At 44.8% G+C, this 22481-nt stretch overlaps 1 protein-coding gene across 2 annotated transcripts in view; it reads right to left on the reverse strand.

Moving 5' to 3' along the window:
- LOC138510523 (zinc finger protein interacting with ribonucleoprotein K-like) overlaps positions 1 to 22481 on the reverse strand; it is a 206070-nt gene that overhangs the window by 133040 nt on the left and 50549 nt on the right. For both annotated transcript variants that reach the window (XM_069626238.1, XM_069626237.1), the window contains exons 3-4: positions 18344 to 18454; positions 8664 to 8768 (exon numbers count right to left, since the gene is read on the reverse strand). In XM_069626238.1, the coding sequence (XP_069482339.1) occupies positions 8664 to 8768; positions 18344 to 18454 (216 nt within the window). The remainder of the gene's footprint in view (positions 1 to 8663; positions 8769 to 18343; positions 18455 to 22481) is intronic.

The raw sequence follows: 22481 nt of genomic DNA on the forward strand, positions 1-22481 counted from the left end.
TATTATGAACATTAATATTTTGAGAGTGGGTTCTCTTGGATGGATGTGTGTTTTTAGGGACTTATGATGAATTCATATTGTAATTGTGCACATTTACAATATGCAAACTGTTAAGGGCAATCTCACAACCTTTACTCCCAGCCTCTGTGCCTAATCACACGTGAGCCTTTATGCCACCTGCTCTCCTGCTCCACCTGGTACCAACTAAAGTCAACCTAGCACATTGCCAGCTACCCCGGACTACAGCTGAACTTCAATGTATTTTCTCTTCATCCTCCGCATCCTGCTATTCTCTCCTTATGGTCTCACCAATCGCACTACACCACGCACCTTTCCTTTACCCAGCATAAAACCCACAACTTGCCACTGTCTCTACATCGTCCCCCACACCCTCTGCCCCCTGTAACGAACAACACCATCCAAGAGACCGCTCCACTTCACCTACCCACCCTGCCTCTACAACTCTGAAAGTAATCTCCTCGACTGATCTCTGCGGCATCAACTGAACATTGCACTCTGGAACGCTCAGACCGTTTGCAAAAATACTTCCTTCATCATGGACTACTTTCACTCTAGCTCCCTTCTCCTTGATTGCCTTGCTACCAGTGAAACCTGGTTCTCTCTCCCTCTGACCCTGCTACCCTGGCAGCCCTTCATGACTCCAAACTTTACTTCTCTCACTCTCATTGTGTGACGGGTAAAATCGGTGGTGTTGGACACCTATTTTCTTCCTGCCCTAACATCTCACACAACTCAACACCACAGCCCCTCCTACCTCCTTTGAATTTACACTCTCAGCTATTACTCTTCCTCACTCTACTCACTTCCTTTCTATCTATCGCCCTCCTGTGTGCCCCCCCCCGCACAATTCTTTGCTGAACTCTGACAGCTCCTTGATTCTCTCCCTCTCCGTCACATCACCTCATCCTTTTGGGGGGCCTTAACCTTAATTTTCGTAACACTCCACAAATATTCCGACCTTCAATCTTTTCTCAATTCACACCCTATTCACTCTAATCATAGCCTACCCACTCACTCTGTGGGTAACTCTTGGCCTCCTGTTCATCTCCAACTCTCTCTCTCAGAAAGTAACACTTCTCTCATGCCATCTCTTTTTCGGACCACTACATTGCATCCATCACCACTATCTTTCCTCCCTCTAACCTTTTCTCCCCACCTAGCTCTCCCATTTCCAAGAGTAAATGGAAACCCTCTGCTATTTCTCACTTCCTCTCTGACCTTCAACTCTCACTCTCCTCCTCACCAGATCCTTACTCCACTGACACAGCTTTCTACATCTTCCACTCCCTACTTCACGACTCTTCTCACTCCACACTGCAAACTTTCACCCCTAAATCCCAGAGTCCTCAACCTTGCGTCTTCTCATTCATATGTGGTCTGCGCACTGACATGCAATGACTCTTGTGCAGATGGAGGTGCCCTACTCTCATGAGAACCTGCAACTATACCTCTGCCTTGGACTCTCTCAAGCCTTCTCTTGATAGTGCTAAAAGGGATTTCTACCTTTTTCCTCGCTGATACGCACTCCAACCATCCTCAACAAATATTTGGTTTAATACTTATTTTATTTTATTGATGTACGGCTTAGCTCAACAGTGCACATGCAGATGATATTTTTTTTACACTGACAAATGCCCAAAAAATTAAAGCTACCATCTGCTTATATTTTCAATGTAATACTAATCAGGAAACTAGTGTTGGTAAAGTTAACAGTTTGGGCATTTGCATTGGTCTACCACTATATGCTTGCATGTTATTTCAAAGTTGCAGGACAAAGCCAAACAGGAAGCACCAATATTTGGGAAAAATAAAACAATTGCATGTGTGAAGATGCCTTTGGTAACACATAGAAGAATGTCTTATATGCAAAAACCTAAGTAAGAATGAGCTGTCCTCCACCATGCTACTACTCCGCTGCACTGACAAAAGCCAAGACTATTGGCTTTGGCAATGCTTACTTCATAATAGATGTGCTTGTTTTTTGCATTATTGGTTACTGAGCGGTTGGATGAATGAAGGAGTTAGTGGGTGAATGAGTAGATCGGTAAAGGGAAAATGGGTGTGTGGATGGCTGGGAGGGTGTATGCGTAGATGGGCAAATGGGTGGGTACACAGGCAGTTGGATAGGCCTAGGAAAGTGCACACTGGAGTGGATGATTTGTGAAAGCATGAGTGGATAGATGGATGGGTAAAAAGTGGATACGCAGCTGGATAAGGGGCTGAATGGACTGGTGATAGGATGGCGGGTTAGGTGGATGGATGGACAAGTGAATGAGTACATAGGTGAGAACACAAGTGTCAGATGATAGGTGGAAGAGTTCATTTGTGGTCAGATGGTGCAGGAGTGAGATAGTGGTTAGATGGGGCAGAAGAGAGTGAGATACTTGGTGGTCAAATGGTGCAGCAGTAGCGGTCGTTGATTGGATATGGGGTGAGTGGATAAGCAGGTGCGTGGTTAGAGTGCATAAGACAGTGCTTGAATGTGCAAGTGTGAGTCGGTAAAAGGATGTGTGAGTGGGCAAATAAGTCATTTCGAAGGGTGATTGAGTGGATCCTTGGAGAGTGATAGGCTAGGTTTGCAGGAGGATAGATCAGTGAATGAATAAGTGGGCGGATGGTGCAGTGAATGAAAGTGTGCATGCGTGGTGGGATAGAAGAATGGGTTTGTGGGAGGTTGGGTGAGCGACAAAGTGGATACATGGATGAGCGAATGGTTACATGGGTGGGTGGGTGGATGAGTGAGTGAGTGAGCCAAGCAGTGAGACAGTGGGCCTCATTACAAATCGCCCGGTATGGAAACAACGGTGGCGGTAAACCCGCCGCCACCGTTGTTTCCATGCCGGGCGATCACAACTCCTGCAGGCGGGAGGTGATGTTCCCGCCAGGTCTGACCTGGCGGGTTTAACACCGCCCGCCTGCAGGCGGACCAGGAAACACCGGCAGCATTACGAGATGCTGCCGGTGTTTCCATGATCCCCATTCCCATTGAGTCCCGTAGGACTCAATGGGAATGGGGATTAACATCATTCCGCCTCCGTGATTCCCGGGAAACCGGGGTTGTAATGCCCCGGTAATTCCGGGAATCACGGAGGCAGAATGGTAATACGAGTCCGGCGGTAACCAGGTGGTTTTACCACCTCGGTTACCGCCGGACTCGTAATGAGGCCCTGTGTCTCCGGCCAGTTACCACGTTCATCATTGGCACCTGGAGAGTCCATGTGGCTATGTTGTGTAACGCTGCTTTCGCAGTGGCTGAAGATGGAGGACAGCAATCCAGTCAGCCAGCACCTGCTCTTTGAGTGCCACAGGCATTAGGTGATGCCTACTGAAGATGAAGTGAAGGAAGTTACCATAAAATCCAGTGTTTGTTTCAAGCAAGCACAAAAAATCCAAGCAAGTAATCTATGTCTGCAAGCGAACCCTGAGTATTTAGGACCACACGCATAGGATAAACCTACCAATGGCAAGGGCTACACAAAAGGCTTTGGCTCCAAGCTTTACAATTTGGCACTGGGTTGTGGGCATTCTGCAGGCACCATGTTTCTTATAACGGAGGCTCGGCATGTCAATTTGACAGTTTATTAGTTACATACACTACCGATTGTCTGCTATGTGACGAAGTTACCCCATTTGCTACCCGTGATAAGGAAACTTGGAAATACAAGGTCTGTTTTCACTGACAGCGATCAAATGACACTGACAGTGGAGCCTGGAGCCACAGGCTGCGCAGATAGGAGATGTCCCAGCGGATGGTGAGGCAGTAGATACATGGTGGAGAGTGAGCATGATGCATAGAGATGTGCCAGGCTCTGTTGAGAATTTCTGGTGAGCAGGCAGAGGCCACACTGGAAATCTAAGCTTTGCCAATCTACTCAGATACCAAGGCCCAGTGAGGTCCCGGAGATACAACAAAAGCAATGCAGACGGAAATTATGACTCCAAAGAGGCTGCATGGAGAGTAGTGGGTGCAATGAAACGTGGAGATGAGAGCATGAGCCCATGAAAAAATCTGGGAGAAACCTCACAACCGGGATGCAATTGTGAGACAGCAAAGCTGATCCCTGTATTCCCCTTATGTCAAGGACTCTGACAAAGAGGGATTGCTCAGGAGAGCTGGCTTAAAAGGTTCTAAATGTTTACAGAAAATAAGTTGCGAAGGTGGGATTGTTAGGCACGAAACTGCACGTGTCCCCAAAATTGGGGATGGTGCGTACATGGCTTACATCCTTAAGACCTGAAGTGCAATCTAGGAGTTGTGGTCACACCACTCTAAAGACACAGCAATATCAACATGAAGGACACTAGAGAGGAATTGAACTTTTGTGGTTCTGACACTAAAACAATTTAACGCTGTGGTGTCGACAAAGTGATGGAAAACTGGAATCAGCTGCATAGTGGGCATTGTGGTCGCAACATTCCAAAGCCAAGCACAGTGAAGCGGCCAAAGACAAGAGAAAATAAAAAAAAGTACAGTGCAGGCGCTGTAAATCGAACTCTCCAGAGTTCTGCCACTAACACTGGCAAATGGACAAGGTCAGTACACCAACCTTGTCAACAGGGGATGGGAACCCCTCCCACCCTGGGGTGGGAAGCCGTCCAGGGAGGAATCCAAGGCCAGTCCTACCCGAGAGGGGGATGGTGGCAGATAGGAGGGCACCAACACCTGTCCCCTCTCCATGAGACAGTTTCTTTATGTACAGTCGCAAATTGCATCGGCCTGTGACTTAAAACCCAAGTGCTGGCCAAGTTGGTCTTTTTCTTCCCTGAAACACCACAGAAACTGGAGAATAGCACTAGTAAGACAGAAAATGCTCAGTGCCCCATATAAAAGCATTTCCAAAACCCACCAGAGAGTGAGAGTCAACAGGGACAGAATAAGGGGCCCTGCACACCAGCTCTAAGTCATATGCGAGCTGCATACAGGCATCGCTGAAGGGAAGCAAACAAAACAAGGGGCTGGAGCACCTATGCGGCTGGTGAGGATCACGCGCACCACATGCCTATCTCAGCACGACTGGTGGGGAGACGGAGGCAGCTCCCCTAGACCACCAGGGACAAAAGACAAAATCACACGAAATAGAGACTGGATTTATTTTAGGGGAGGCCATGCCAGACGCATACCCCATACACAAACCACTAGTGTTACGCGGTGGCCCTGGTGGAGAAATGGGGGGGGCTTACTGCACAATATAAATACCTCCTTGGCGGGGAAGCCAGGGTCATTTAGGCCAGGGACTGCAAACCAACCAGAGGATATGGGAGGGCTTCAAAGAGATCTCATGAAGCAGGAAGGTGTAAGTTGTTCGGGTGATGACAGGTCAGAGGAGGCAGCAGACTAAGAGACCAGTAGAAGGAAGAACATTAAAGTGGACTGTGGGGGCAATTTCTGGAGCAGGTAAGGCATTGCTTAGTGAGTACAAGTGCTATTGTGTTGTGATTGTGCGAGAAAGAGTGGCTAGTGTGTTTAAGAGAGGGAGAGTAGGGTGTGAAAGAAAGGATGGAGTTTGAGTGGAAGGTGAGGTGGAGTTGTAGAACTATGAAGGAGGAAGTAGTAGTATGGAGAACAGAGTATTAGTGTAGAGTAGTAGCATGGAGGTGGGGGGAGTAGTGTTAATGATGGAATAGTGATGTGTGGAGGAGGGAACAGTAGTAGTATGGAGGAGGATGTAGTACTGTGGTGGGTGTAGGAGTAGTTAGATAGAAGGGTATAGGAGAGGCTTAGAAGGAGTGAAAGAGTACGAAGATGCAATGAATGGAGAAGAATGGGGCGGAGCTTAAGAGTGAAGAGAAGCAAGAGGGGGAACATCAAGATGGGAGAGGAATATGAGGGTGTGAGAGCAAGGAGACTGAATTGGGCATTGTGTCTGAAAAGCACAATCCACTATCTTTTTTAAATAACTAACAACTGGCTAGTGACGGGTCAGTCAAGGAAGTCCCTGAGGCAGGTTAGACAGAAAAGGCATTTTGCCTTAACTCTTCGCCCCTAGTACAAGTCAGAATCTAGACTGAAGGGGTCAATATTCAGTATATATAAAGTAACCTGGGGGGTTGGGATGCCTGGGCTAAGGAGGATTGGTGCTCATTGAGCCATCTGCGACTTGTGGCGTCAGCGTGGGATCCTGTAGACCAGATATCTAGGCCACCTGCTGCCAGAAAGAAGGTTAAGGCTAGTGAGACTGAAAGAACACCCGAATACCCACAAGAGTAACTCCGGAAGCAGCGGTGTGATTTATATGGGAATGAAGAAGTCACCATTCACTCCAGAGGACAAGCCATGATTCGGATTGGTTTGCGGATGGAGATACCAGAGTGAACCTAAGAAAGAATGGCTCCAAAGTCAGGTTTGGCCCACAAATATTCACTTGAGGTCAGAGCAGAAATTATTGACAAGGACTAAAGAGAAGAAGTAAAGGTAATCTTGTTGAACGTCCAGAACACTCATGTTTAGAGACCTGGCCAGCCCAGAGCGCAACTTATATGTGAGAAAATCCTGCTGGTGAAGATGGAAACGCTGGAAGCCAATGAAATGTCAAAACAGGGTTTGGTGAAATGACAGTCATACTAAGAAGTAGTCCAGTTCAGAGGGCTCCCTGGACCGCTTGAGTTCATTGTGTAGAAAACCAGAAAATGGATCCACTTCTTGAACAGGCTCAGAAAGTTTTGATGTCCACAAATTTTGTTTTGAAGCAGGTCAAGTTTGTCTAGCATGGCCGTTTGAATGCTGTTGCACCATCTTTCGTCCTTGAGGAGGGGGGGGGGGGGGGAAGAAGAGGCGGGTTTCTCCAACTCCCTAAAGATGGCAAAGATTTCTTTGGAACTTGATTTAGAGTCATTGATCCTAGAATTGTAGGATGCTGCTTTAGCTCAGGTAATGTTGGCTTTGTAGGATATGGAGATGGCCTTGAAGGCATTTCTGGTAGATTCAGAAGGGTTGGTAGAAACGTAGAAATAACTACTGGTCGGAAAAGAGTGCAGAAAGCCTGGCAGCAATTCCAGCAGAGGATCACCTTTCTCGAAAGCAACCACTTTCTTTGTTTCCTTATTGTTATCCGGAGTGCAGTAAGCAGCCAATGCTAAACGGTTGCAGTTAACACAGTATGAGTTACTACGATTTGTGAACTCAACAGCAAAAGGCCTGAATGCAGTAAAGGAAGAACTAAGGGCACTGCGTCTCCTGGCACTTCAAAATCATAATGTTTTGGACTTACTTACTGCCCTGGAGGGAGGGGTGTGTTCAATAATTGGCAGCAGTTGCTGTACAGTAGGACTGGATGCACCAAACGGAATATTTGAAGCAGCTCTTAATGAAATACAGACACTCCACGAGAAGATGTTAAATGAAGCGAATGGAGTGCAAACAAATACTTGGCCTGGCACCCTTTTTGCCTGGGTACCTACATGGCTCTCATGAATGCTCAAAGTGACTGCCTGTCCCCCCGCCCCTCCGTTGGTCCCCTCCGTTGGTCTTCATGCTTGTCACCTTCTGCATTGGCAAAAATATTTTGCGACTATACTAACAAACCACCGGGAAGACGAGGAAGATTTTCTTTCTCTGAGCCGTGAACACAAGAATAGTTAAAAGAAATGCTGCTGGTCTCTGAATCTGTACTGTGATGTCTCTTCTACCCATGGTTAACCCTTTACCCTGTTCTAATATTATATAACTAATACGAATCTCAACATCTCCCTCACGCTTAAATCATAAACACAATCTCCTGGTCTCCATGGAATTGATATGTCATGTTTTCAATACTTAAATCAGCTCTATTCACATCCTTTCATGTAAATAAGTAGAAGAGTCTTTGTACATTCATATCGATGCATCTAGTTTTGCGCACTTCTTGTGCACATGCTTTTGTTCTTGTATTTATTCACATCAGAAATTTACATTTTATGAAGTTTTCCCCTGCAAATTGTGTTCTGAAAAGAGATGTGGCTTTCATAGGCTTCATAGTCTTGTAAACAATTAAACCATGGAAACCAAAGTACATTGGTACATGATGGTATTTATGGTACCAACCTATTAAAAGTTACAGGAAAATAGCATGGGTTGATCTGGTCATTTGAGTTTTGTTTGGTCCCAGACCTATGAAACAGGAAGGGAAGACCTTCCATTGGTGGCCTTGCTTAAACAAACAAACAAACAAACAAACAAACAAACAATGTGAACATCTATTGGTTAATCTCAGAATTATGCCAGATATGTGATTTTTCTAGTAGGACTGTATCTGTACCTGAGAGGCCTGCCTTTTGAAAGCTATCACCTAAAGTGTTTGAACATGGTGCAAGGCAATGTAGGCAATGGTGCCATTATAAAACAAAATATTAAAACACAATTGGCCTGAAAAAAAAGTTTCAACTCCTCTGCTTTAATGATGTTTATATATTTGTCATGCAAGGGCATTTCAGTACACGCTTATGTCGTCTATAAACACGTCATGGTTTTGTGAGTAAAAGACCTAAACAAGCGTGTTGGTAATGTATGCACATCATTTAGCACGGTTGACTGAAAACTCAAAGAATGAGATGAATGACTGTTTATTCCAAGAAATGAAACCCCTCTGAAGCATTTTTAACACATCTGAGCTGCCATTTTCCTTTCAAAGCCATCTTTGCAACAACTCAGAATATTTGGAACTTACCAGAGCTGGGCCTGGTGCTGTTTTCTTCACCTGTTGCGCAAGCGTTCTCTATTAAACTTGTGTCCGATTCTTGTTCTATCCGGAAAACCTGGTCATAACTAAGAGCTGGAAACAAAATAGGGAAAGCAATGAGGATCACATTTGATATTGTAATGGTTAGGGATCCTAAAATCAACATAAACTGAAGATCCTTCTAGTCAGTAGCAAACAGCGGCCTGACTAATGCAGATTGAATTAATTTACCAACATTTGGCTCCATTACAGTAGATGCCCCTGCCTAGATTCAAGCCCAAAGAGGTGTGGTGTATTGTTTTTCACTTATTACAAATTTGTATTGCGGACATGTGGTACAAGGTAACATTTTGTCAACGATATTTATGCCACTATGGGTCTTGCTTGAAATTAAGTAGCCTTACAGAAGCTTCACATTTCTGAAGTAAAATGCAAGAGTCCTGGTGGCCACACAGTTCTCAAACGCAATAAAGAATCACTGCAGGAATGTTGCTGCTGACTCACTAACTCCTTTGCTTGGATTGCCTGGTGAGACTGCTGTGAACAGAGGACAGCGTAAGGACACATAAATCCATACAGCAATTGCACTTGACAGCCAATTGTGGAGGATGAAGCGGGTCTGCAACTTAGTCTAAGGGACCAGACGTTGGAAGCAAGATGTGACCATTGGGTAACAAAGTGAGGCATCACTCCTGTGGTCTGTGTGACTTGTATGCTCTCCTGGATGTACCAAATAACGGTTCTGTGCACATATAGCAGTAGAAAGCCAGATGATGACTGGGTAGAGGGGAGAAGAAGCATTCAAATATAAGGTGGGCTTGAAAAACATACTTGGCCTGCACATCGAAATTCTTTCAGCACCACTATTCCTTTGGCATCACACAGGCAAGTTCAAATATTCCCCAGCCTCTTCCATCTGTAATCCCGATTGAACAGTGTGCTCTGCTTGCACATTTGAATACGTATGGGTCTCGGCACAGAAACATCCATATGTAATTTAAGATCTGGCATTTTACACAGAGTAAAGCAAGCTTTTGAACATTTACAGTTTTGCTCACAGCCATATTATCACAATGTACTTTTCACCTAGTGAGATGTTCTGGTTTTCGACAGATCAGCAGTTTCCTATAAATATTTCACCTGACCATTTCTTTCTTAGGCCACCGTTGGCTAGCTATCTAAAGACCTGGTGATTTATAATGGCAAATGAGGCAACAGGCAGGTCTTCTTCAGCTTTGGAATGAGCCACTTTGTGGTTTCCTTTTTTTGTGTTATGGTTTACACAAACCTTTCACACAACATGATACAAAAAGAAAGAGAAAAACAAGTACAAGGACATTTTAAATTAATATCACCAAAAAATTACATAAAAGAAAAACCAACATCCATTCACCACTTTCAGGAGGGGTTGTTCATAAAATACAATTTATGACAATTCTAAAGTTTCTAATGGTTGGATGCACAGCCTGCGTAAGGAGTAGCTATTATATTCTCTCCTTCTGCTTAAATGGGTATGAATCGTTGAATAGGATCCCCCTTTTTATAGGAATTGTGACTACTGCATCAATAACAAATGTTGCATGGTAAGCCTTTTGGTCTAGGTAGGATACCCAAGAATGCTTCTTTGATCGCTTTGTCATTTGCAGTAGCTGAGCGAGTTTATGCGCTCTTGCATGTATCGCCCATTACAAAGGGTGTGTCTGTTTAATGTCCCACAGGGATTGAATTTAAGATTGTGAGCAGGAGCTAAAGCTAGCAAGAACCAGACCTTTAGTATGTGGCGTGCCACAAACCTAACTTTTTGTCCTTATTATATACAATACATAATATTATTGTCTTGCCGAGGTCTCCAATGCTTCTAAATACTTGTTCGCGAATACAGAAAGTTCATGTTACATAGGTATATTTGTATGGCATCAGTTGGCCCCAGAAGCCAAAAGGAGCTGTTGGTATTAAACTAGTAGGCTATCCTAGGCTAGAAGCAGGAGCTAAATAGCTCCCAGCAATTTTGGACCGCGTCCCAGGTTTCCAAATCCTCCTTGAGACAGATTTGTGTTTGCTCTCTGAAATCATTCTGAACCCACCAGTGTAAATCAGTGTTGTAAATGTTGACAACAGATTTTTATCTAGGTTTGAGCGGGCACTGATGTGCTAATGTTATGTCTAAGATAGTAGTTCTTTGTTATTTGAACTATTTGGTCCTGTTGCAAGATAGAATTCCACTTGCACAGTGGAGTATAAAGCAAAAAGAGGAGAAACGTGTTTGGGTAGAGTCACCCAAACGGCTGGAAGGAGCCGTGTGATGTATCACTTCAAAGTTCATATACTTTTGTACAAGTTCATAAATTGTTCTATATTCCCATTTCAAAAGCAACATTTTGTTATTCCACAAATGAGTTCAAGTGCGTCGTGCGTTTTTTGGAAATTATTTATTCCACAGAAAAAAAAGGCCTGTTGTATTAATGTCCAATGCATTTCGGTCCTAATGACCATCTTCAGGGACAAATTCAGGCTTTGATTCACTTCATAAGCACCTTTCTGATGTATGTGCATTTTCAAATCTGGAGCCCCAATTTGTATCTTATTGTCTTTCTCATGGAGTCTTCTAGGGGTTCGTCTCCTGACCACCTTCAGTTCATTGTATAAACCACTCCACAGGCCAGCAGGATCGCAGTGATGAGGAATACCTAGAAGACTCCATGAGAAAGCAGCAGTGGAGGTGGGATAGCATGAGTCGTCTGTTCTCCTGCCCATGGGATAGAGGGTGGGGACTGGAGGGTGGAATAGCATGGTGTAAGCGGGATGGTGGACACAACTAGGGAAACTCGGAATGGTAACCTGGAATGTGCAGGGCCTCAACTTTCCCCGTGGAGCGCAGCTTATCTGAGCTTTCAGCTAACATAGCCTGCCTGCAGGAGACTCACCTCCTTGCGGAGGATGAAAAACGCGTTCACTTCAGGCGGTTTAACAAATGATACTTTGCCAGAGCAGGAGAGAAGAAGAGGGGAGTGGCACTGCTCTTTAGCCGGGAGGTGCCACTAACGCAAGTCACAGTAAAACGAGACACGATGGGTAGATACTGATTGGTTAAGGGGTACTTATTAGAACAAGTCATGACTTTTACCTCCATCTACTGCCCTAATAGTGCACAGGATAGGTTTCTCTGAACACTCCTCCCAGACAGTGTCGCATTCGCGGAAGGCCGCCTTCTTATAGGAGGAGACTTCAACTTAGTCACTAACCCAAAATGCGAAAGACCCTACCCCCAACAAGAGAAGACCTTGCCCAGGCAATAGATTTCACAAAATTCTTGAGGTAAACAGGTTCAGTAGACGTGTAGCAACTCTCTAATGAGGGTGCACGTGACTACACTTTTTACTCACATGTCCATGAAGGGCTCTCTAGAATAGACCTAATCTTAATATCCAGTGAATTATTCCCCTGCCTAGAAGAAGTTCAAATACACCTGAGGATTATCTCGGACCACGCACCAGTACAAGTCCAAGGCCGGGTAGACGGTCTCCCGAAGCCAGCACAATGGCACTGGAAGATGCAGGACTCATTATTGCAAGATGAGGTAACCAAGGGGGAAATAGCTAACACATTGATTTGCTACTTCCAGGAAAACTCTCGGCGGGATGCACAGAAGCAGTGCTATGCGATGCCATGAAACCAGTGGTCAGGGGCATGTTAATGGGATGTGCAGCAGCACAAAAGAGGAGACAGAAGTTGCAGCAGAACAAACTTGAGGACAGGGTAGCCACTGGAAGTAGCACACAAACGAAGCCAATCAATTAAGACAGGTAAGGAACTCAAAAAGGCTAAATCAGCCTTAGAATTGCACCTGGCGGATAAATCCACACAAGCTCTTGCATATACAAAACAGTTTTACTATATAAATAGTAACAAAGTTAATAGAATATTAGTGTACAAATTAAAAAAGCTCAACACCCGAAATAAAATCCTCACTTTAAGGGGTAAAAATGGGTCCCTGTTGTCCTCCGAGGGTGACAAAAGGGATGCCATGCTGTCCCATCACAGTGATGTCATGATGGGTAAGAGACCATTTGTGCGATGCCCATCTAGCCAACCCACCGAACCAACCGCAGCTGATCACCCAGAGTCGCTCGAACCTTTGATAACCCTGAAAGTATTAGCAGCTATAAAAACACTTAAAGAACGCTGCCCCAGGCCTGACATTTTCTGCAAGGTTCTACAGGACCAACGCTCACATCTTAGCCGCACGGTTAGTGCAGCTCTTCAACTCCTTTCAGACCACAGGTAGCTTCACCCCATCAATGGAGGAATCCCGCACAATACTTATCCTAAAGCCGGATAAAGACCCAGAGAACTGCGAATCCCATCAGCCCATAACGCTAATGAACAACAATGCGAAAATATTTTCCAAGGTCCTGGCAGCCAGGCTACCTAGGGTCCTCCCCGACTGTCCTCCCAGACCTAATTCACCCAGAACAAACAGGATTTATACCGCGTCGCACAACCCAAGGCAACATTAGGCGCACCCTATGTGCCACAAGAACGAAGGTGGAGATGGCCGTGATCTCGCTGGACACACATAAGGCATTCAACACGTTGGATTGCGGCTACATGAAGAAAACTCTTACTCATTTTGGGTTTGGCCTGAAGTTTGTGAAGTGGATCATGGCTAACTACCAACACTCCACCACCTCTCTGAGAATAAACGGAAGGCACTCCTGCAAGCTCCACATCCCCGGGGGCACCCGCCAGGGATGCCCCCTGTCCCTTCTGATATTCGCCCTCTCAATGGAACCATTCGCAGCTAGGATCTGAGATAATACAGGAATACAAGGGCTGCAGTTGGGTGGGAACCAGTTTAAGGTCTCCACGTATGCTGATGACGTTCTCCTCTCCTTGAAACAGAACAAAGACTCCCTAGAAGCGCTCAGGCAGGAGATCTCAGCACTTGGAGAAGCATCAGGCTTCAGGGTTAACTATGGGAAGTCTAGGGCCTTGGGAATAAACATCACCCATGAGAGTAAAGAAACATTAACAAACACCTGCCCCATCCCTTGGGCCAAATCTCAAATCACCTACTTGGGGGTGAACATCCAGCATAGGACTGAGAGAACGCACTGGGTCAACTTTCTGCAATTGTTCCGAAACCTCCTAAGCGATATGGAGTGGTGGGACAAACAGGTGTTATCGTGGCTGGGGAGAATTACAGCTGTAAAAATTAACCTGGTCCCTAAACTGCTCTATCAGTGTCTAGCATTGCCAGTGGCCATACACCCAGGGAGCTCCTAAAGTTACAAAAGAGTATACTGAGCTAAATATGGGGTAGAAAAAACAGTCGCAAAAAAAGTAATGCTCAGATGGGCTTTAGGGGGTGGCCTTGGGGTCCGCGATGTCACTAGATCTGGGTTATCTGCCCAACTATCACAAGCCTTCATATGGCAGACTAACAGTAACCAACCCTGATGCAAACAGATAACAGAGCATTGGAGCGCAATCCCCCACCTCCCTGTCCACCTTGCCACATCTCATGGCAGTACGCAAACCCCGGGCACAGGCCCATTAATGGCCACTAAAAACACAGTCCAGTGCTGGAAAAGAGCTACAAGTCGGTGGGGTCAGAGGGGATCTTTAGGCCCACTCACCCCAGTTTAGAGCAATCCAGACTTCACCCCGGGACACAACCTGGCGGGATTTAATGCATTGCACAAGGGGGGGAATTGACACACGTCAATGACATGGGGTCCCACTCACCTTTATGGAATGCAAAGACAAATTTCAGATCCCGGAAACAGAAAGATTTCGATATGTGCAACTCTAACACTGGCTGTCAAAACAAACCACTAGAATGTGAGGGAGTACGGAACTTAACCCGCTAGAACTTACATTGACATCAGCACACTATATAAGCTCTTAGAAAAGGGTGACCCCAGTAAGAAGGAGAATTACATGCTAAAGTGGGAAAGGGACATATGGAGAGAGCTGGAACTGGAGGACTGGGGAAGTATCTGATCTTGTACGCACAAAACATCAATATGTATCACGAACAAAGAAGGGGCTGTAAATGTGTGCTTCATCACCCGGAGATTCTGAATAAAAGTAATCCAGGGCTGTCACCACGGGTTCATTGTTCCATCCTCTTATGGGCTTGTATAAAATCAGTGCAATTTTGGAGGGAGGTATTGGACCAAATCAAAGTAATCATGGGCCTGACAATCCCATGGGACCCGGGGATTGTACTACTGGGGGACACGTGAAGGGGCGCGTTCCCACTCACGGGGCATAGGGCTGACCTAATCACTCACCTTCACAATGCAGCTAAAATTACCATTGCCCGGGCTCTGGAAGCATCCAGAAGGCCCGGCTCACCCCATGTGGTGGGTGAAATGCTGGTATACAGCAGTGGACGGGAAAATTACAGCCTCTCGTGTGGAAGCCATGGGGAAATTCTACAACACCTGGTCCCCCTTCTTTGACAATGCAGAACTATTCCCAGGGATAGTGCGACCACCACCAACCTCCTAATGGTCTACAAAGCACCGAGCCTCGACCCACCGCCCTAATACCCACTGCTTGCTAATGAAACGCCATATTGTACTGGATCTAATGGCTGTATGTTCCTGTATTGCTTGTGTTGCCTTGCATGTGATATCACAAAAAAATAAATAAAAAAACACACAGGAGGTGTCCTCAGTGAAGATTTTCTTTTTTATACGTTAAAACCCCACTGGAAGCCAAAGTGTGTATTATTAAATCTACTTCAACGTTTTCTTGAGTTGCATATATTTCTTCAGTGTACTGCCAGCTGTTTGGAATATCCACTTTCAGACTTCATTCTGCTTACAGATTTGCTAGAGGCGTTTTTGTATCCTTGGACTAGTCAAGTAAATAGCACTCAGGTGGATTTAGGGGGTAGGCAATGTTTTGCTCTTAGATGGATTGTGAGGGGTTGTCAACGTATCACACTGGGGGCATTTGTGTGGCCAAAGTGTTGAACCAAATTATTAGAAAGTTGGCCATTGCTTCTGCTCTTAGATGATTTATAAGTGTAACCAATGTTTTTGCTCTATAAATATCCATTAGGGTAACCAACATGTTACACTTATAAGACTTGTGTGGCTGGCCAATGTGCTGATATTGGAATAATTCAGGAGGGTGACCTGGGTGTTGCTCTTGGAGGATTTTGTCAGGGCAGCCATTGTTTTTCCACAGATTGTAGCCTTTGCACCAGAGAATCTCTTGTGATTTTCTTTGAATAGCACTTGACCAGAATGCTGCACTTAGTCGAGTCCATGAGACCGACGAAGTTATGGATTCTAGGCGATTGCAGAATGTGTACCACTACTTGGAATGCAGGTGTCTTTACAATTAATCAAAACAAGCTTTATTCTGCTGTTAAAACCATCAAAGCACACATTACAATTTATACATTGTTCAACATTGTTTAAAAATATGGGCAATAAGTAACAGATGCTGCCTTTACGGTTAACTGGGGTCTTGAATGTAGCCACTTAATGAAAGCTGGATGCATGCAGAATGCATCCTCCATAATTTATCAATCCAGATATTTTTCAAATGTACCAATTCTAGGCTTTTATTTGATTATAACCAATGCATTTTTCCTCTCGCAATCTACACTTTTGGAATTAGCCAAAAGCACGGCCACACTCCTGCAAGCATCTACTTTCACATACACCTCGAATGACACTTTGCACAACACTTCTGCGATAAGAATATAGCTACCTTTCATGACAGAAATTCGAACTGTAGCTACACATAATAGACTATCCTCTAACACCCCCCCGCCAGTTTATTTCCCTAGTATACCTATCTCCAACTATACACATGCATGTTAGACATGGGTGGTTAACGGGGACTAGGTCAAGCCCTCAACCTTTAATGGCCATTAGACACCCACACATACTAGCACCTCCTAACTTTCCCATACTTCGGTCCGCGAGGGCTTCCAACCTACAGCGCGTTGGGACCATAACCATGGTGAAAGGGTCTATACAAATGATGAAATTAAATACAAAATCAATTGCTGCAATGCTTAAAAGACATCTTGCTTCCACTAATCGTATAAGTCCAAATACTACATTATAACAAAGGTAGAGAAATCTTACACAATACACATTTCTTTTAGATTCAAGCTGGGGACAGACTATGAACAAATGTTAGAGTTTCTATTGTTGATTCGTCCCACAGAATCTACAAACATTTGAAGCTCCCAAAATCCTGAGGTCCCCCCCCCCCCGCCACCTCAAGAAACATTAAGCATATTTCTCATATTCTGATGCTGCCCTTGACCAAAAAGGGATGGTCCTTTTGGTCATAAAAGAAAGCCCTTTCTAGCACTAGTCTTGTCTGCCTACAAGTGTATATACATGGATATTTTCACCCAAAATCGATCTCATCCTGTACTATAAATCTCCTGAAAAGGGAAATAAAACAATTTAAAACTACCCCAGCATGGTCCCCTCAAATACCATCTGGGAAAGAAGCAAAACTTGGAAACCTGGAATTCTAACAGTATGTAGGCTAGGAGAACATCGCAACCAAATTGCCACATCACGGTTCTCAGGCAGGTTTTGAGCACATTTGCATGTGGGTCTGGTACTGGACATGTTTATTGCTCCCAGTCTGTACAAATCGACTTCTGCATGTATCTTTATCTAATCATGCATTTGTACCAAGGTGTGCAAACAAGACCATGTGATATTAGCAACGGGGAGGGAAGGTTCTATGTGGCTCAGAAAATCAGGAACAAGGACTCTGAGCAAATTCTGGGCACTATTACCTGGTATTCACTTGGAAACCTCATTCTTAACTGACGGGGCCAACCCGAAGGTTCGGCGGTGCTACAGCCTTTTACCCGCTCCCTCCTGCATGCCTCTTTCATCAGTGTCTGTAGCAGGCAGACTGGATTGTATTGCAGTCAGCCCTCTTTTCATGTGACGCCCCGACACACGCTTAGGAATAACTGTAGCACCATACACCAAAGAGATAGAGCATTGATCAGAAATATTCACTCTTATTTATAGAACTAGAAATTCTGGAGAAGCCTATTAGGCGCAGCTCCTATTCAGGTGCTTCCTGTTGCCCGTGTCCAGAGCTGTATACGCCGGAATAGCACTGCTAACAGTAATATGCCGGCGCAGCAACCTATCACACCAGGATATTACGGTTTGCTTAAATAGATTGTCAGTCAAAGCACTAATGAATGCAGTGCTTTGGGTGACAGTCTATTTAAGCCAAACACCACACGCTGAGTACATGTAACTATAAAGGATTCCATGTACTGAGCGCGTAATGTTTGGCTTAAATATACTGTTTCCTAAAGCACTGCAGTTATTAGTGCTGTGGGTGACAATACATTGAAGCAAACAGGAACATCACGGAGCAGGTAGGGCTCTGTGCCGGGATATTACTGTTAGCAGTGCTACCCCAACGCAAGCATTTCCCTGTTGGCCATGGCCAACAGGGCGCTCCTTAATGGGAGCTGCACCAAAGGTGACATGCCGAAACACCAGGCGCCTAATCGGCTTTGCCTAAAAACAGCTTGCCACAGTAGTGAGGGTTTGGAGTTTGAGAAGAGGAAACAAAGACATGACTAGGGCAACTGTCAAAAAGAAGTTGTAAACAAAGATTCTTTTTTTTCAGGAAGTACTCACCGGGGGAATGGTGCACACCAGGTCTTCTTTCAGAGTCAGTATTTTCAACAGAGTAAAGATCTTCCTTTTCATTGGCTCGTAACGAAAAGACAGATGTGGCAATGAGAGGACCTAAGTAAAACAAATCGTAGTGAATCTACAGCTCATAGAGGAATGACAGACACATCTTGACTGTTCCATGTGGGAGACTGTGGATAACAGGAGTAAAATGCACCGCGGCTATCTGCATAAGGACTGAGAAATAACCAGGAGTTGCGTTCTGGTGGGGACTTGTGGATGAGATAACGGTCCTCCACCGCACAAGTATGCACCTGTCAAAGTTTTGCAAATTGATGTTGAAGTGTGCTAAACTTAGAAACACCAGTTTGTTTGAGTCATTGCTTCGTGGCAACAAAGGAGTGACTTAGTCATAGAACATTGTTTTGGGAGGGGAAACGTGAGACAGTGTTGGCATCAGAAAACTTTATCTGTAGCTCGATCGGACAAGGTAAGGCAAACAGAAGTTCAAGACGTTCAGCAACAGTGTTGGAAAAATAAAAATATTTCAGTATTATGAAGAGAAGTCTTATAGAAATCAGTGAATACTTCTGTGTAGAAAGTGACCTACAGAAAATTAATACATCGATGAAGCGTAGATAAGAATATTTACAGTAGTTCAGTGAAAGACCCAGAAAAAAGTCTGCATACAGGACAAGGTGCACATTGACCAATAAGAATGAAGCACGCTATTAAATAAACCAAGAGAAACAATCAGTCAGTTTTACAAAAGTGAATTCATTCACAGACCAAAGCAAATAGCAGAACATGATGACACGGGTGGTGCAGCCTAGGATGATATGAGGGTTTAATACTCACTTTATTTAAGAAGGCTGGTGAAAACAATAGTTGCAGTGAGCCTTTTTTCACAAATTAACTGCTTTAGCTCTTTAGTTAAATCCTTGCATAGTTCTGTACCTGCAATTATAGCGGATGTCACAACAGACATGGCTTGAGGAGGGCATGTTCCCGTAAAAATCTCAGGATTTCACAAATCTAAATAGCATTACGACAGAGACACTTGCTACAAGGCCAATTCAGGCTGACAGAAACAATGACAATGTGAGGGAACAACCAACCAAAGCAACCAACAATAATTTATATCTACTCGATAACGGGTCAAAAACCTCCCATGGAAAAGAGTCAATATTTAGGTACAAGCATAGCATCTAGTCGAAGAGACATAGTCATGGTGGCGAACCACAAGTAAGACTCAGACCAGAGGAAATGATTCAACTTATTAAAGGAGAACTCTTTGAGCCCTACTGCTAAAAAGGAGTTCACTTCCTACGAACATAAACTAAGGTGCTCGTCAGGAAGTAAAGTAACACAAATATCAGTCCTCTGTCTTAATTGGTCCAACTAAATGGCCCTATATCACGAGTTAAAAAAGGAAAACCAAAAATATGCAAGAAATATTTTTCACAATGGGGGTTGTCAATGCTTCCAGGCTGACCCCCTCTCCTGTAGATACTCATCAGCTCAAATGTTCATCCCAGGACCCGGCTCCTGGCCCTGGGCCTGGGACATCACAACAGTTTTCAAATTTAAAAAAAATCACAAAGTTCAAACTCCAAGGCTATTTCAGTTCTGCTTGTTGCAATAGTCACTCAGTTCATGACAGGTTCTCAAATGTTCCAAATAACGTTAGCTCAGTTCACTTAAGGTTCCAAGTAGTGTATCCAAAGGAGTGCTCGGCCTAGTCCCGCTGTATTTTAAGAGCCAACTTGCTCACTCGAGCCTTCGACCTCTGGGCGTTATGCTTTTCAATCCACGTCTATGACTTTCAGCATTACATCAGTCCTCGTGTCCCTAGGGACATCTCAGCCCCTCTACAGGCTGTATACGGATCTCCAACCTGTGGGGTTCTCTTATTTATTTCCAGCATGGTTTGCATCCCTTTTTCCTGATGGGACCCTTCAACAGGGCTCTCTTGGCCTTTAGTGTTTTTACTAGCTTCTTTGTGGCTCTGGACACTTGGGTCCTTATTTAGATTGTTCATGGGCTCACCAGCCGGTGAAGGACTCATGGTTTGGGCTTCCCTGCAGAGTTCAACCACCCGCCTCCTTTCTTCCTGTGCAGCTTGTGTACCTGTGCTCTCGCTGTGCTTTTACCAGGAAGAGTCAGTGATTCAGCGGTCTGCGGCTTATGGCTCCGCCTGCTGCGTTACTACTTCTTGCTATAGCGCCCTTCTCAGGGCCTCGCCAGTCCTTGTTCTCTCTCTCTCTGTGGATCTCAGTTCACGGGTTGAAGAGTTTTTTCTGGCATTCCGAGATTCGGCAGTGTTGCGCAGGCTCTAGGCCCACCACATTCTCTTCGTGGTCCCACCTCCCGGCTGTCTTTGTTCCATGCTCCAGTGTCCGCTCTGTGCGTCTCTACGCTCTTTGCATCTCCTCCCCCGCTGCTCTGATCGACGTCAGGAAATCCCCTCCCACAACTAAGTACTTCAGCATTTTTATGGGACTCTCTGTAACAAGAGGGAATGTGCTTCTGATTATAAGATGTCGAGTGTGAGGAGGGTTCAGCAGTGAAATTAGTCAAATAAAAAGGTCTGATCACATTTATAACTGCTGTGGCCCCCATGTAGGCGGAAAGTATAGATTTCACAGGGGACATTTACACCAGGGGAGTCACTCATTGAGGTCCCACTTGCCCAAAACCCAAGGGAGGGTCTTGCGGAGGGTGCTCACCTCCCTAGCCTCAACGGGTGACTCTCCCTTGGGGAGAATGGACGAATTCCCTGGATTTGTCAACTAAATTCAACTAAAGACAAGCAAACACCTACCCTAGATAGGATGGTTAAGTGAAAGTGCTCTAAATAAACTTCCTCAAACATGCAGTACCTCTTCCAATGCATGTTGGACATGTACTGATGGAACAGTACACACAGATGGTCCAATGAAGCATAAGCAAATTCATAATTAATGAAAGACTCAACAATTAGGAAGGAGAACCTGTACAACAGCAAGGATGAAGGGGGCATGGGACTACCAAACATATCACAACACTGATAGGCTGCTCAGTTCTTCTACCTAGGGAAATGGCATCACAGTGAGTTCACCATACCAATGGTGCAAATAGTTGGAAGCCTTGTATACCTTCTCACACTTGGGCTTATGCACTGTTGCCTCAAAATCAGAAACTGGTCATGTACAACTCAAGCATCAATTTGATGGATGAGTATGAAGAATATGCTATTAGTATATAAAGCAGGGAGACAAAGGGGACCCCTTAATAACAATAAGAGTGCAAAAGGAGCTTGAGAGAACACTACCAAAGAACACCCACAGGGAATGGAGATCAGCGGGTCTACCCTGCTTCTCGCAGTTTATGAACGGCGATGCAATCCTTTAGGGGATGTGGAAGGGTTACAATATTACAAACAATGACTCATGTATCTCCAGATCAGGCACCTAATACAGCACATACTGTGAACCAATCCTAGAGCGAGACCGAACAGCAGAATCTGCGCAAATTGAAAATTACAATGAAAATGGCATCATGCTGCTATGACGCACTACTTAATGCAATGAGAAAAGATGTCCTGAACGGTATTAAGTTAATGGGTAGTCCAAGATGAGGAATATTTGCCTATTGTACTGCGACTCTGCTCTACGAGAACCCTGGAAGGAATTCTAAAGGAAGATGGTAAGAAGACTCTACAGGGTGCCCACAAAAATAGTGCACTGACCCAAAACTTGACTTTGGCATGCTGGAGGACGTGTGGTCAAGAGGAATCCCACTGGCATACTATGTGTTGTGTCCTAAGGTAGGGCTGTTGACAAGTGGTCGGATCGAGGCATTCAAGTTGAACAACCCCTTTTTCTTTAGCCCAACCTCAGTACAGCCATAGCTGCATCAAACAAACGAATGTTAACCAATTTTCTACAACAACATCCTCCACAATTCAAATGTGGAAAGAGAAGATGGTATGAGGGATAATCAACATATATCGTACAATGTCATAGCCTCTTTGTTGAGAGATAGGTCAGTGACAAAGAAAACAGGTGGAGCCAGAACATGAATTGACACAGGCAGGGTCCAAAGTGCAAATCTATGTGAAAGTTCCCCCATACACTGCCAAGCAACATCCATGAGGGGG

Source organism: Ambystoma mexicanum, chromosome 6p, assembly GCF_040938575.1.
Source record: "Ambystoma mexicanum isolate Mex_15411 chromosome 6p, UKY_AmexF1_1, whole genome shotgun sequence".
Taxonomy (NCBI): domain Eukaryota; kingdom Metazoa; phylum Chordata; class Amphibia; order Caudata; family Ambystomatidae; genus Ambystoma; species Ambystoma mexicanum.